At 43.1% G+C, this 13,224-nt stretch overlaps 1 protein-coding gene across 7 annotated transcripts in view; it reads left to right on the top strand.

The window, feature by feature from the left end:
- The window catches only part of inaE (inactivation no afterpotential E), a 177,346-nt gene that overhangs the window by 142,227 nt on the left and 21,895 nt on the right, over positions 1-13,224 (top strand). For 2 of the 7 annotated variants that reach the window (XM_077636667.1, XM_077636666.1), the window contains exons 14-17: positions 793-934; positions 6,298-6,488; positions 7,095-7,181; positions 8,900-9,032. In XM_077636667.1, the coding sequence (XP_077492793.1) occupies positions 793-934; positions 6,298-6,488; positions 7,095-7,181; positions 8,900-9,032 (553 nt within the window). The remainder of the gene's footprint in view (positions 1-792; positions 935-6,297; positions 6,489-7,094; positions 7,182-8,899; positions 9,033-13,224) is intronic. The other 5 variants (XM_077636670.1, XM_077636669.1, XM_077636672.1 and 2 more) reach the window with 3 other exon arrangements.

Raw genomic sequence — 13,224 nt, 5'->3', positions numbered from 1 at the left:
ATGCTCTTTGTTGTGTGCAGAGTGTAGCGCCATTTTCGGTGCAGTGTGTTTGAAATTTGGACAATCAAGGAAAAGAAAATGAATAGAATTCAACGATAAGGCAAGTTAGCCCGAGTATGGTTTTAGAAAATTAGAAAACTAAGCCGAATTCAACATTAATGCAACAGTAATGTTAAATCGTGTGTGCAAATATATATTTTTGAAATTGGACAGAATAAAGGATTCATAGCCTTCTGATACGCGTATGAACAATCATTTGCTCTTGCGGAATCGATGGTATTAAAATACGTTGGAAAGGGTACGAATAAAAGAGACCTGTCTTTTGACATATCATTTGACGGAGTGGGTGCTGCACAGCTACAGCACGGGGAGGAACTTCAATGCTAAATAAAGATAAATTCGAGTAGGATTTTTCCCTCCGGCGTGCTGTGATTTCTCAACAACTAACGTTTCCAATAGACCTTGATCGTGAGCTGCGACGTATTGTTTTTCGGTTGAGAAACGCGCAGTCACGGCGTGTTGCAGTCCGATATCGAGGCGTTGACTGGTGCCAATCGGCACCGCAAGTAGCAGAACCGTATTTAGAAACAGCGGAGGTTGCGTGTTCATTTCAAGTTCCATCTGGTCGCGTCGACAGCCCGAAGTAGTAACTCTTTCTGTGCGCCTTCTCCGCACTTTCCCCTCGTCGAACCACCTTTCCCGTGCCGTGCTGGCTCTGTGGCTGCCTCTGCTGACGCCCTGTGTTTGTGCCCGTCGGAGACGTGCTGTTTACCGCGCCTTCCCTTCCTCCAGCCTTCCGGCCGTCGAGTACAGCAAGGCGTTCATCACGTCGGTGGTGCTGGGCAAAGACGTGGTACCCAGAATAGGACTGCACCAGATGGAGGCCCTCCGGACTGATCTCATCAATGCTATTAAAAGGAGCGCCGACCCCAAGGTACGAGTGTGCTGCTGGCGTTCATTTTTGTTTGCAGTGCTGATGTGTCTGTCTGTGGCGCTCATTCATTCTTTTATGCTCATATCATCATATGCTGTATTATGTCGGCTTTAGGAGAATAACCGCTTCCAGTGTCACTCGGCCCTCTCTATAGCTCCAAAATTATAAGCATGCATGCACATTTTGTATTGATGATGATAATGATCCCTCACAAAAATTTCGTTAGTCTGTAGACTGTCCATAGACTTGTCTATAAAGTCTTTAGACTCTCTATAGACAGACCCTTGAGAGCAATATATAGACAATTCAAATCCTACAGACAGTCTAAAGACAATCTATGGATTTATGGCTTAATACTTTTAGTAAACTATTGTCTATAGACATTCTATAGACTATGAATAGACAAAAACTAATATCTATACGAAGGCATTACAGTCTGTAATAAGTTTATAGACCATTTTTGTAAGCTATAAGAATGATTATTTAAGTGTCTTACACAAGCACAGTCACAAAAGCTGGGCTTGCCTAAGCCTTTAGAGCTGCTTGTTAAGCAAAGCCCTATCAGAAAATTAGACATTAGCCACAAAATTTCTACTCGCTGCTTTAGAAAAAAAAAACGGGTATGTTTAATAAGCAATACAGTGCAAGACAGGACCTAAATTCAAGCGGCAACAGATATTTTAAACAACCGATGAAACAGTGCATAATTAATAGGTACACATTTCTTTAAACATTCTCGAATAGCACGTACCCATTGATAGGAACTTAATTGCGATTGGCGGTGGCTTGGTGGATATGGTGCCCGGCCACTGACCCGAAAGACGCGGGTTCGATCCCGGCTGCGGTGGTCGCATTTCGATGGAGGAAAAATGCTAGAAAACTGTGTACTGTGCGATGTCAGTGCTTGTAAAAGAGCCCCAGATGGTCGAAATTTTCCGGAGCGCTTCGCTACAGCGTCTCCATAACCCGAGTGTCGCTTTGGGACCTCAAACCCCATAAAACCAAAAACCAACCAAATTGCGGTGGAAGATAATGAAATACATCGGGAACATGGCGAGAGTGAGTGTGTCTGCCAAATTTTACACATGTGTGGACATCAGAAAATGCAGCTGTATGAAGTGAAGATCGCCAAGGCAAGCTGAGAATTTCAATTGTACCGCTCCAGAAATATCTGGCTTCAAATTTGTCTGCGGAAAGTGATCGACACTTAAGGGAATTTTTAGTAACTGAAAGAGGCTCACATCTGACAGGGTATATTATAAGCAGCCGTTTCAAATATGCATCTCAGTAACTAATTAACACACTGGTGCCAGATGCCAGAACACTGAACAAAGGTTGTAATACTTTATAATGGTATGTGCAGTCTAAGAAATAGACCAGCAGTTTCATCACGCGAAAATTAAAAGGATTTAAATATAATATAACAAAGAGACGGCCAATTTTTAACATTAATGAAATGATCCTATTCTTTTTTTATTACATTTCACATCTGATTAAATCATTTGTTTTTGCGGTAGCAAAAACGCAAGTAAATGCGTTTTTCGCAGCCCGAAAATTATCAGAAAATCCATAAAAAGTCACACTGAAAGGAGTAAATGCAAGTACATGCATAAATAATTTGAGTTTTGTGACTGCGACTACTCAAACGATGAATTTCTTGTGACTGCATATGTGATCAAAGGAGCACTTTGCACTTCTCACCAGAAAGTACAGTTAAAAGCCGCGGGGTCACCTGAACCGATATTTTATGGGTTGCCCAATGTGAGAAGGAAAAAAAGAAATCTCATTTTTAATTCCCAAAGTCAACGTTGACAAGGTATAGACACGCAGGAGGGCAATGGTTGTTGCGTGGATGGTCCACTAATTTACTTGACCTGGAATGCCGCTTTGCTAATATATCTGCTTAGAAAATCGGGAATACAGTTTCCAAGGCGTAGCATTTTATTCACCTGTTCCCCAAATTTGATTTCAACATAATAATAATAATTGGTTTTTTTTGGGGGGAAAGGAAATGGCGCAGTATTTGTCTCATATATCTTTGGACACCTGAACCGCGCCGTAAGGGAAGGGATAAAGGAGGGAGTGAAAGAAGAAAGATTTCAACATTAAGCTGCGTTTGAATTTCAACAGCCACCTCTCATTACTTAGGCATGGACGTTGAGGATTTCTAGTCAACCACGAGGAATTGCCTTATCTGTTTCGGCTAGTGCTTCTCATGAAACTCCTCTGCCTGAACGAAACTCATCATTTCTTACTTTTATGCGCCACATTTTACGTTTATCTTTTTTTTTTCACTAAGTAACGAAGTTGAGCAAAGGGCTCTCACTATAAACTTTCTATTCTACGCTAGTATCACGAGCACCAACTTTCGAACTAAAAGACAACAGAAAGCAGTCAATACAGCTTCAGACTTCGGTCGTGTATTATCTAATATTCCTTCGCGGATAATGCAGATCCTCGCGAGAAATTTTAAAAGAAAGGATATGATGTCGAAAGTCCCCGGGTTCTTCGTAAATGTGCCGAAAGCACACGCAGAAAAATCACCGTCCAAAGAGGTCATTCGTAATAAGAGAATTTTTGGCGCGTCTAAAACCTTATCGAAGAATGATGCCTCACTGGCAATCTATTTTACATATGCAAATCAACTTCGGCGCCTTTTGTTTCACTTCGACATTGGTATGGTGTGTGCTTGTGGTGTTCCCGTTCTGTGTTGGCTGCTTCGTGCACTTTGCTGATTTTCGGAAGCTGGGTTTGTATCTGATGGCAGCGGTGATGAATGACAACTGCCCCAAGAAACCTTTTATCCGGATTTCATCTCTTCTAGGAATAGAGGCGCCGGGTAATGAATAGAACAGCGCCCTTGAAACCCCGCCATGATTTGCATTCAGCAAAATTAAGACAAGAAACTGAAAAGTTTCTTGCGTAACGCTTTGAACGGCACCGTTGCGAAATTAGAGCTTCCACAAATCTTTAAGCTGTTGTTCTGTTCGCTGGCTTGGCTTGGTTATACGCTTCTAAGAAGAAGAGAACGATGTGGAAAAAAATTGCTGCCGAGTAATATACATACTGAAGCAGTTAGAAAGGACTCAAGGGAGAATGGAAACACTTTTTCGCTCTAATAATATACGGGCGTCATGGGCCAGCCGAACTTTAATGAAAGGGGAAAGCGCCGCGGTATTCTTTTTCAATTTCAGCCTTTATTAACGAAGTGTAGCTCCGGGAAAGTGTTACACAAATATTCTTTTAGCACTGAGGCCCAACGAAGGACGAATTTAAGAACTGATTAAAAACTGACTGATTCTTTCATATATGTTCCTTTAGGCTTGAAGTAATGACTGAAAGCTAGCACAGTAAAGATTTTGGCTAATAAAGGAAGCCAAATTATCAGTGTTAACAATACTGCGGAAAAGAGGGCTATATACCCTTTATTTATGCGTGCATTGCTTTATACAATGGTTAATTTTGGGCGTTCTAGTCAGTGTCCGACACTTAAGATTTGTGGGGAATATTTTTTTTTGAAACAATATCGTCTTTTATGTTGCCATTTTAGCCGACGCCAGGACTCTTTTTGGGACACTTAACACGAACACGCAGGGATGCGCTTTTGCAGCCTGTAGTTTCTGAATAAATTTTGAGGTTTACAGTTATGTTTCTACGCACAGGCGCGTCAGCTAATTGCTAGGCTTTTTGCGAGAACACCAGCATCTGCTCTTCGCCACTTGATATGTGCTGAACAAATGTTCTTGGAATGCATCTTACCTGTTCACTATAAATGATATCATTTCACATCAACAATTTGTTTGGTTGTTGAACAAAGTAAAACTACATGTTTTTATCTCGACCTTTACGGTTCTCGCCTTGTCTTGGGCCCAAACAGTGACTGAAAAATTCCGAGACAACTCAAGATTAAATGGTTGCAATCTTGATTTTACGATAGTTGCAATCAGAAATAGAGCAGCAAATATATATATATATATATATATATATATATATATATATATATATATATATATATATATTAGCAGACAAGGTAAAGGAAATGAGGGGCTCGTTTGACAAACATATTAAGGAAGCCAACAGTCACGGAAACCAAGGGGCATTGGGGAATGTTTTTAATCTTTTTTTATTTGTAGTGCCAATCAATCGGTTTAAAGAAAATTCCTTATAAAGCAGCAGAAAGAACAACCATGCCGCCGGTGGGATCCGAACCCACGACTTCCGAATATCGCGTCCGGTGCTCTTACCAACTGAGCTACGGCGACGGCTGTCCAATCTGCTGCTTTCATGGGTATTTATGTTTTACTGCGTTAAGCGAACCTTTAGAGTGTTCACCAGTTCCACCCTCGACCAAAGCGGTGGACGTAGCACGTCCTGTTATACCGCGAGTGTGACGTAGAACGTCATCTAACGGCGAGGGCGGAAACTGCGAGAGCCCTCTTATGCTACCTATGGCAACAAGACTGCCAGAGCCGAGACCCCCGTTAAGCTATTAGCAGACAAGGTAAAGGAAATGAGGGGCTCGTTTGACAAACATATTAAGGAAGCCAACAGTCACGGAAACCAAGGGGCATTGGGGAATGTTATTAATCTTTTTTTATTTGTAGTGCCAATCAATCGGTTTAAAGAAAATTCCGTATAACAGGACGTGCTACGTCCACCGCTTTGGTCGAGGGTGGCGCTGGTCAACACTCTCAAGGTTCGCTTAACGCAGTAAAACATAAATACCCATGAAAGCAGCCGATTGGACAGCCGTCGCCGTAGCTCAGTTGGTAAGAGCACCGGACGCGATATTCGGAGGTCGTGGGTTCGGATCCCACCGGCGGCATGGTTATATATATATATATATATATATATATATATATATATATATATATATATATATATATATATATATATATATATATATATATATATATATATATATATATATATACATACTGGTTTAAAAAAACTATAACAGTGAGGAGAGCGAGTTGACGGGCTAGTTGGTATTGCATGGTATAGGAACAGCGCTAAGAACAGGACAGAAGTCAAACATGGAAGCACAGGGACGGGCGCTGTCTGACTTCTGTCCTGTTCTTAGCGCTGTTCCTACACCACACTATAACAGTGAGCCGTGCTTTTCACGATGGTAGGACTTTTAAGTGCATTAATAAAAATGTTGTGCGTGGCGGCCCCACAAAACGCGCAACACTCACTCGATTTCTTTGTGCCTGCTGGTGCCAGAATCCGAACAAAGCGTCCTCTGGTGGCAACACTTTAACTAAAAGATTGGCGCGGACTCTAGCCGGGGCTGTTACTCACTCAGTGTGTTTGAAAAATTTGTTTTCTAACCCTCTGCGGTTTTTTCTTTGTTCTTTTAGTGGAAGATTATCCTCGGTGGCGTCCTCTGTTGCTGCCCCGACGAAGTCGACTTCGACGGCATGGAAGGGCCGACGTTGGCGACGCGTGACGTCACTTCACATCCCAGCGACGCCACCATAGCGCTCACTGCTCACCAGCCTCTGTATCCTCCGGGCAGGATCATCCACATTGTTCGCAATCATCCAAAGGAGTGAGCTTGCGGTTTTTTCTCTTAACATCATATTCTTTTCTTGCTAACTACTTCCGTTGCTACCGCTTTTAAATTTATCAAATATTTCAATGACTGATTCGTCGGAGAGCGTGCAAACTTTGCTAAACCACGGAATGATGAAAATTAGGTTTAGAAGAGTTTAAAATCAATGAACAGATTTCTAAAGCTCTTTGTATAGGCTAAGTATGTCGTATACGGGGGCAACCTTAAAGAAGAAAATGGAGGATTTGCATAGAAGTGGTAACGATGATATGAAAAGTTTTAATGTTGCTAATCGGTTAAGAACCGCTGTGCATTGTTCATCGGAAAATTCTGAATACACTTCGATCAGTTCACGTGACCTTTGTATGGGCCAGGCAACTCTATCCACACGACACTAAGTTCAGGCAACAAGGAAATTCGGCATAAAACTACTCCAGAGCAGCAGTTTACAGTTCTCTGCGACACACGATACTCGAATCTCACATAACCACCACGTGGATAGTATAACCGCGCCTGCATGCAGATGCGCTTGGAGAACAATATCATCGTGCTTCGCGCCTGTTTTCTACGAATTCATACTTTGGCTGGCATTGGGGATTTCAGTTTTCGTGGACTACAAGAACCAACTTATTTCCCTTTTCATTCCCCTCCTTCCACTGCAAGCAGCCAAAAGTACGAGCCGAGGTGGAGGTGAGTCCACTTAAGTACGTTTCGTAGCTACTAGAGAGTTTTAGCATAGCAGCATAGCATAGCAGATATACCGGACTACCGAACGCCCCCTGCCCACGCGCAGTGGCAGTGGCATGGGCAAGGCTAGGTGGAGCCGCTGCGCTTGCGCGGCTTCCCTCTTGTAAACCTGTATACGACTATGCTAGTACTTCCCCGCTATGCTAAAACTATCTACTGGTCGACTTCCCGTTCGTAAAGCGTTCGGTATATATTTTAGAATGATCCCAAAGCTGGAACTAATTTCCAGTCTTAAGGCAGCATCAACGGGAAGTCAGCTGTACATAGCGGGCTAAAAAGCGCGATAAATCCAGAATACTGACTAAGGCCGTTGATTGAAAGCTGTTACAAGCACCTTTTCTAAACGGCTGCTGGGTAGATAGAACGGCAGCTGAGTGTACTAAGCCCGCTTAACGTTTGCCTAGGGCAAAAAGAAATCTGAAGTTTTACATCTTTCAATCATGTAGCCGCCTTTTACAGCGCATAGGCCGTCGCGATATGAAAGAGTACAGGTTATTAGCATTCAACCAGTGATGAATTCGTGACTATGAATGACATGCACTTATTTTTCTAAGTGTTTTTTTTTTCTGGACGGGTAATTGCTGTGAGGCGCCCTTAACCACTAAGCAGAAGTAACAACAAATTATGTTTTGTTTTTTTTTGGCATGGTGACCGTTACCTTTGATTTGACATCTATCGGTGTGCATGGCCCCAAGCCGGTGCATGACATCAAGTCATCATGCAACTAGTCGTGCTCTGCGAAGTTCTCTCACCAAAATGTGAAGAAGTTGTCAGCGAGATGTGGGCGACGGAACGTTGCTTTTCGCCTCTCGCTTCAGATGAAACATACCGACAACGACATTGTTTTCCTTATTGCCCTCTTTATACCCACAGTCTTGGGTGTTGAAAATCAGAGATGAGAAGCATACAGAGAAAGGGCAGGCTTCTACAAAGAGACCTCTTAGCAGCTATTAAGGATTGCCTTTATTGACAAATTACCGCGTTCTATTGGCAAGAAGGCTACAGTCACATAAACTTGCCCTTCACATGCTGGGAAAAAATTCAGGTTTATGGTTTATGGAGGGTTTAACGTCCCAAAGCGACTCAGGCTATGAGGGACGCCGTAGTGAAGGGCTCCGGAAATTTCGACCACCTGGGGTTCTTTTACGTGCACTGACATCGCACAGCACATGGGCCTCTAGAATTTCACCTCCATCATGCTGGGGAAAGTAAAAAAAATGCAGGGATTGTTGCTACCAGTTGTTTTCGGAAGTAAACTTGCAATGACGTCAATGCTGTTTTTTTTTTACTCGGAACTGTGAGGCAGGCTACCCTGCCATTCTCATGCTAATTGCGGAGTCCTTTTCGTTGTTGACATGACGAGTCGGAACAGAGTGCCTGAAAAAAGCGTTCGGTAGTTATATCCAATTTCATCAGCAATAAGTGCGCTTGCTCCTGCCAAACATTACCACACTAAAAAAAATTATAGATTTTTATGAAGAACAAAAAATTTAGTGTCCTTCTAACGCGCGATATCTGGGGTGCTACAAAGAAATTGCAGCTCCGCAACTAGAGGTAACGTTGAGAACGTTTTTCGCATGTTCTTCGGACGTTATTCGGATGTTCTTTGGACGTGCGTAAGATATCTGTTCCACGTGCGTGCTTGTTTCTTCGGGGAACAGGCGCGTGATGCGGAAGAGCGAGCCGGTGTACCAGGCGCTATGGGCGGACAACAAGGACTTCGACCAAGTGCTCATATCGCCCGTCATGATTCAAGACCACATGCCGGACAAGCTCCTCGAAGCCCTAGAGAAGGCAAGTGGCCGGCAACATTCCGCTGGCATATCTGCTAATCGTTAGCGGGCGCTGACAGGTGCGCATAGATGTTGTTTCATCATTCTCTGGCTCCTGGCGGGAGATTTTAATGACGGTGATTTGAGTTCAATGGCGCAAGGACAACTAGGCTAAAGACCGCCATAGCTGCCCTAACTCTCGCTCTGTGCGAGGCGAGGTGAAAGAAATATTTTCCGAAGCATATTTTATCCCAGGAGATATGAGAACCTGACAAGGGTAAAGCTTCAAATCTAACGCAATTTTAAGCCTATCGCTGTCGTTTTGTCTGGACAGGCCAAAGAAGTTTTCATGATATGCTGGCCGCGTACCCTGCAATCAAAACGGCGTTCCAAGATAAAGGAACCAGGTTACAGGCTAAGCTAGTGCGTTTCATTCATCTTGCTTGCAGAAATAAATCTACGCTAGAGCACCTTAATCGAAGTGGGTTAAGCGTAAAGCTATTACCTTCGAACCGCAGTAAACTGTACGGGGGCGATCACCTTTCCCTTAAGCATACGAGCGCGTTTGTCGAGTTTAGAGGAATTTGGTAAAAGGGAGACGTGTAGACGTAAGTAGGATTACTGGATGCCGGTTGCGCATGCGCCGTGGCCTGACGTGGTCCCGCCGCTGCCACTGCGGAGGGCGTGGTAAACTTGTCAACTATCGGAAATCGGAAATATGCCACGCGTCTCCAATATGCTAAAGCTTTCTACTTTGGTGATAATATATATCAAGATCCAAGCGATATTCGTCAGTATCAAGTAAGCATATGCAGGACATAACACAGAGTGCACATTCAATTTACAATTCACCTTTATTTTCAACATTTCACAATGTTGATGGTCTTGCAGGAAAAAAGCTGTGGGACAGCTTGACGAGGCCTGAAAGCCGGCGGCAGGCAACAGTGACAGCAGTACAAAAAAGTTATACATGTACTGCTATTTCGAAAAAAGGCACATTTTATCATAAATTTACAAAAATAAGTGCAGAAGTCAGAGTAAAAAAGGACGTAAAGGCGTTATACAAAGACTAGCGTATACATGCACACGAGATTACAACAAAGCCCATCATTGCACTCAAGTTGGACATAAAGCTAGCATTACTATGTTTATAGCACGCAAGCACAGGTCACTCTAGAAATATTGAACGCAAAACTTTGCGGGTTATTACAGGGTTAATAAAACTGGGTACATTAAGCTTATTTAGTAACACTAGCATTGTATTGCTTAATGACTTTAAAATGTAATTTGTTCGGCGGTGTTGAATCACCCATTTTTCAGGTGCGCGTGTTTTAGAAATATTGCAGCGTAACTTTGCACCTGAAAGTGTCAGTAAGAATTCTTTATACTTTTCATTAGCAAAATGAAACTGGTGGAGGAGACGGTAATTATAAAGAGAATCAATATTGATTATATGATGCTGACGAAATAGCTCGGCTGGGGTATGTAAATATGATACATTGTTTAAGCAACGTGTGGCGTTTTTTTCTAGACGCAGAAGTGTATTGACGTTTTTTTTTAGTAGTCATCCCCCATACTAGAGTACAGTAGCTAAAGTGTGAACGGAAGAGGGCGTGGTAAACTTGTAATCTAACGAAAATCGGAAACATATGTCACGCGTCTTCATTCCATTAATCATTCCTTAAACTAGTTAGCTAGCGCGGATCCCTCGTCGTACTGTTCGGGTAGGCGGATGTAAGATTTCTTTCTGGAAAACTCTCAGCTCGCTGTGTTGGTACACCAAAAGTTGGTTTCGTGCGTCTATAACTCATATCAGCCAGCGCGCAGTTTGTTCGTTTCTTATGTCGTGTGAAGTAAGGAGTCGGTGAATTAATAACGAGTTGTCTCAGTTTGTACTGGCGTTACATACTCGTGCAGTTGGTCCACATCGCTGTTGCAGAGAAGGAGCACCTGAGTAAAGTGAACATGAAAGGCCGGAGGAACTGATAACAACCAAAACCATCCCACGGCGACGCATTTAAAGAAAAGTTAAGGAAACAAAGTTATCAACACTCATATTTTCTAGCGCTTAGTGAACACAAGGGACAAGAGCACAAATACACAGGACGTACGCTGGAATTTTGTGCTCTTGTCCCTTGTGTTCACTAAGCGCTAGAAAATATGAGTTCAAAAGATTTCCAACTAGCCCAAGTTTCTGCCTTAATAAGTTATCAACACATTCGACCACGATGGACGGGATCAGTTCATTGCATGACACAAAAGAAGAGTAGAAAAAAGGTGGTCGTACGAATAATAAAAACAAACAACAAACGTTCAAGATTGCTTTTTGAAGATATGTCAGGACGGCGCGAAAACAACAAGTACCAAAGAGGCACACGAACACAACAGGACAGGCGCCAACTTGCAACTGAGGTTTATTCGCCCAAACCCTTACACAAGATTGCGAGCACCAAAATTACATGATTGCGAGCGCCAAAATTATCGAGTCACTTCCTGAGCCGATATATTGGATTATTTCTGCAGTTTTCTCTTTAAAAGCGCTGCGTGAGCTCGAAGCTTTCAATCTATTTATCACCAAACGTTTTTTACCTCCTTCAAAGCACTTGCTTCTTTTCCTACCTTAAAAAGCCTCCTCCTCACACGAACTCATCGTTATAGGATAACCGTAAACGAGACGCAGCAGAGTAGCGCACCCTCCCATGGGGTATAATCGATTTCTTCCTGAGTTTCGCAGCAACCACTCTTGGCGGTAGGTCAAAGCGATAGTCCTCTAATGGCCAATCGTTTTATGTAAGAGGCAGCTAATCAGAAAAAAAATGAAAATAGAAAAACAGTTGCGGACAATTCTTTTCGCATTTAGAAGTCCTTTTATCTTTCTGTTTCTTTATTAGCGCCGACAATCTCATTTATAAATTTATTTCCGCAGCGAAGGACGCTCACAGTGTGGCAACTAAATATCGATAGCGGGCGCATTAGAGAAAACAACACTCTGTCCAACTGTTGCCGCGTGATGGGTTATCGTGTTATGGCTTCTCTAATAACGGCGTTACCTCGTGTTTAGTTGTTCCTTCGTAACGTAGATAGCAAAACATTAATGATAAGAAGAACAAATAAAAGGTGAACATGAGCTTTCTAGAGCTGCTTTATTGACAGCTCGTTCTCTTTCTTACGTAACACATCGACGTTCGCACGGCAACACTGCAGTACGAAACGCCACGTTGGCCGGCTGGTGCCATTGCCGTTCACGGCTCGTTGCCCTCATTTGACGGTTCGGCCGAACTAGATTAGGTGTACGCCGCGGGCGGCTGTAATTAACACTGCCCGTACGGTGAGCAGTTTCAACATGGAAGAAGTGCCAGGGAGAGAGGGGGGGGGGGAGGCCAGAGTGTGATGAACTTTCTCACTTAGGACCGACAGTCCGCTTGCATTCACATGCGCCGAAGTAACAAAAAAATAGCAGAGGTCATTCTCGTGGTTTAGGTGTTGCTTTGTCCAATCACTTCGATTGATGTTGACATCTGATAATATGTAAGTTGTCATTATCTTCATCATCATTATCTCTCCTGGTTATTTTCCTGCACGACAGTCGCCTCTCTTTTCGAATGACCAAACCTGTCCAGCCGCGGCCATGTTATTCTAGCAAATTTCCTTATTGTAATTGTCGACCTTATCTATGACACCTCTTGTTAGGTTTGCCTTCCATTAGAATTCATTCTGCTAGCGGTGACGAAGTGGTTGAGCATCCGCCTCGTCGCATGCGGGAGGTGCGGGGTTCTATCCCCAGTGCCGCCAGGTACCCACCGGTGATACAATGGGTACAAGCTTTCCCCTGGCCTGGTGCTCGGCTTATATAGGGTCAAATGCTTGGGAAATGGGTCTTTGACCCCACCTTGAGTATAAGAAAAAACTTCGTGCCATGGCGCTCTTTGGCCATAGATGCCCTTTCGTCATAAGAATCTACAATCGTCATCATCACTCTGTTACCTTAAGGGACCATCGGTTATCTTCATTTCGCATTACATACCGCGCTAAAATAGGTTTCACTCTATGATTTTCGCTTAGACAGAGGCCGTTTTTAATCAATCAATCAATCAATCAATCAATCAATCAAACAATCAATCAATCAATCACTCAGCCACTTACGTAGCACTATATCGTTCTTGTTTTAGGTGCGGCTGAGGGAGCAATCACTCGTCGAGTAAGATAACGCAGCA

This window comes from Amblyomma americanum, chromosome 9 (genome assembly GCF_052857255.1).
Source record: "Amblyomma americanum isolate KBUSLIRL-KWMA chromosome 9, ASM5285725v1, whole genome shotgun sequence".
NCBI classification, from domain to species: domain Eukaryota; kingdom Metazoa; phylum Arthropoda; class Arachnida; order Ixodida; family Ixodidae; genus Amblyomma; species Amblyomma americanum.
This window is presented reverse-complemented; position numbering and strand designations above follow the sequence as displayed.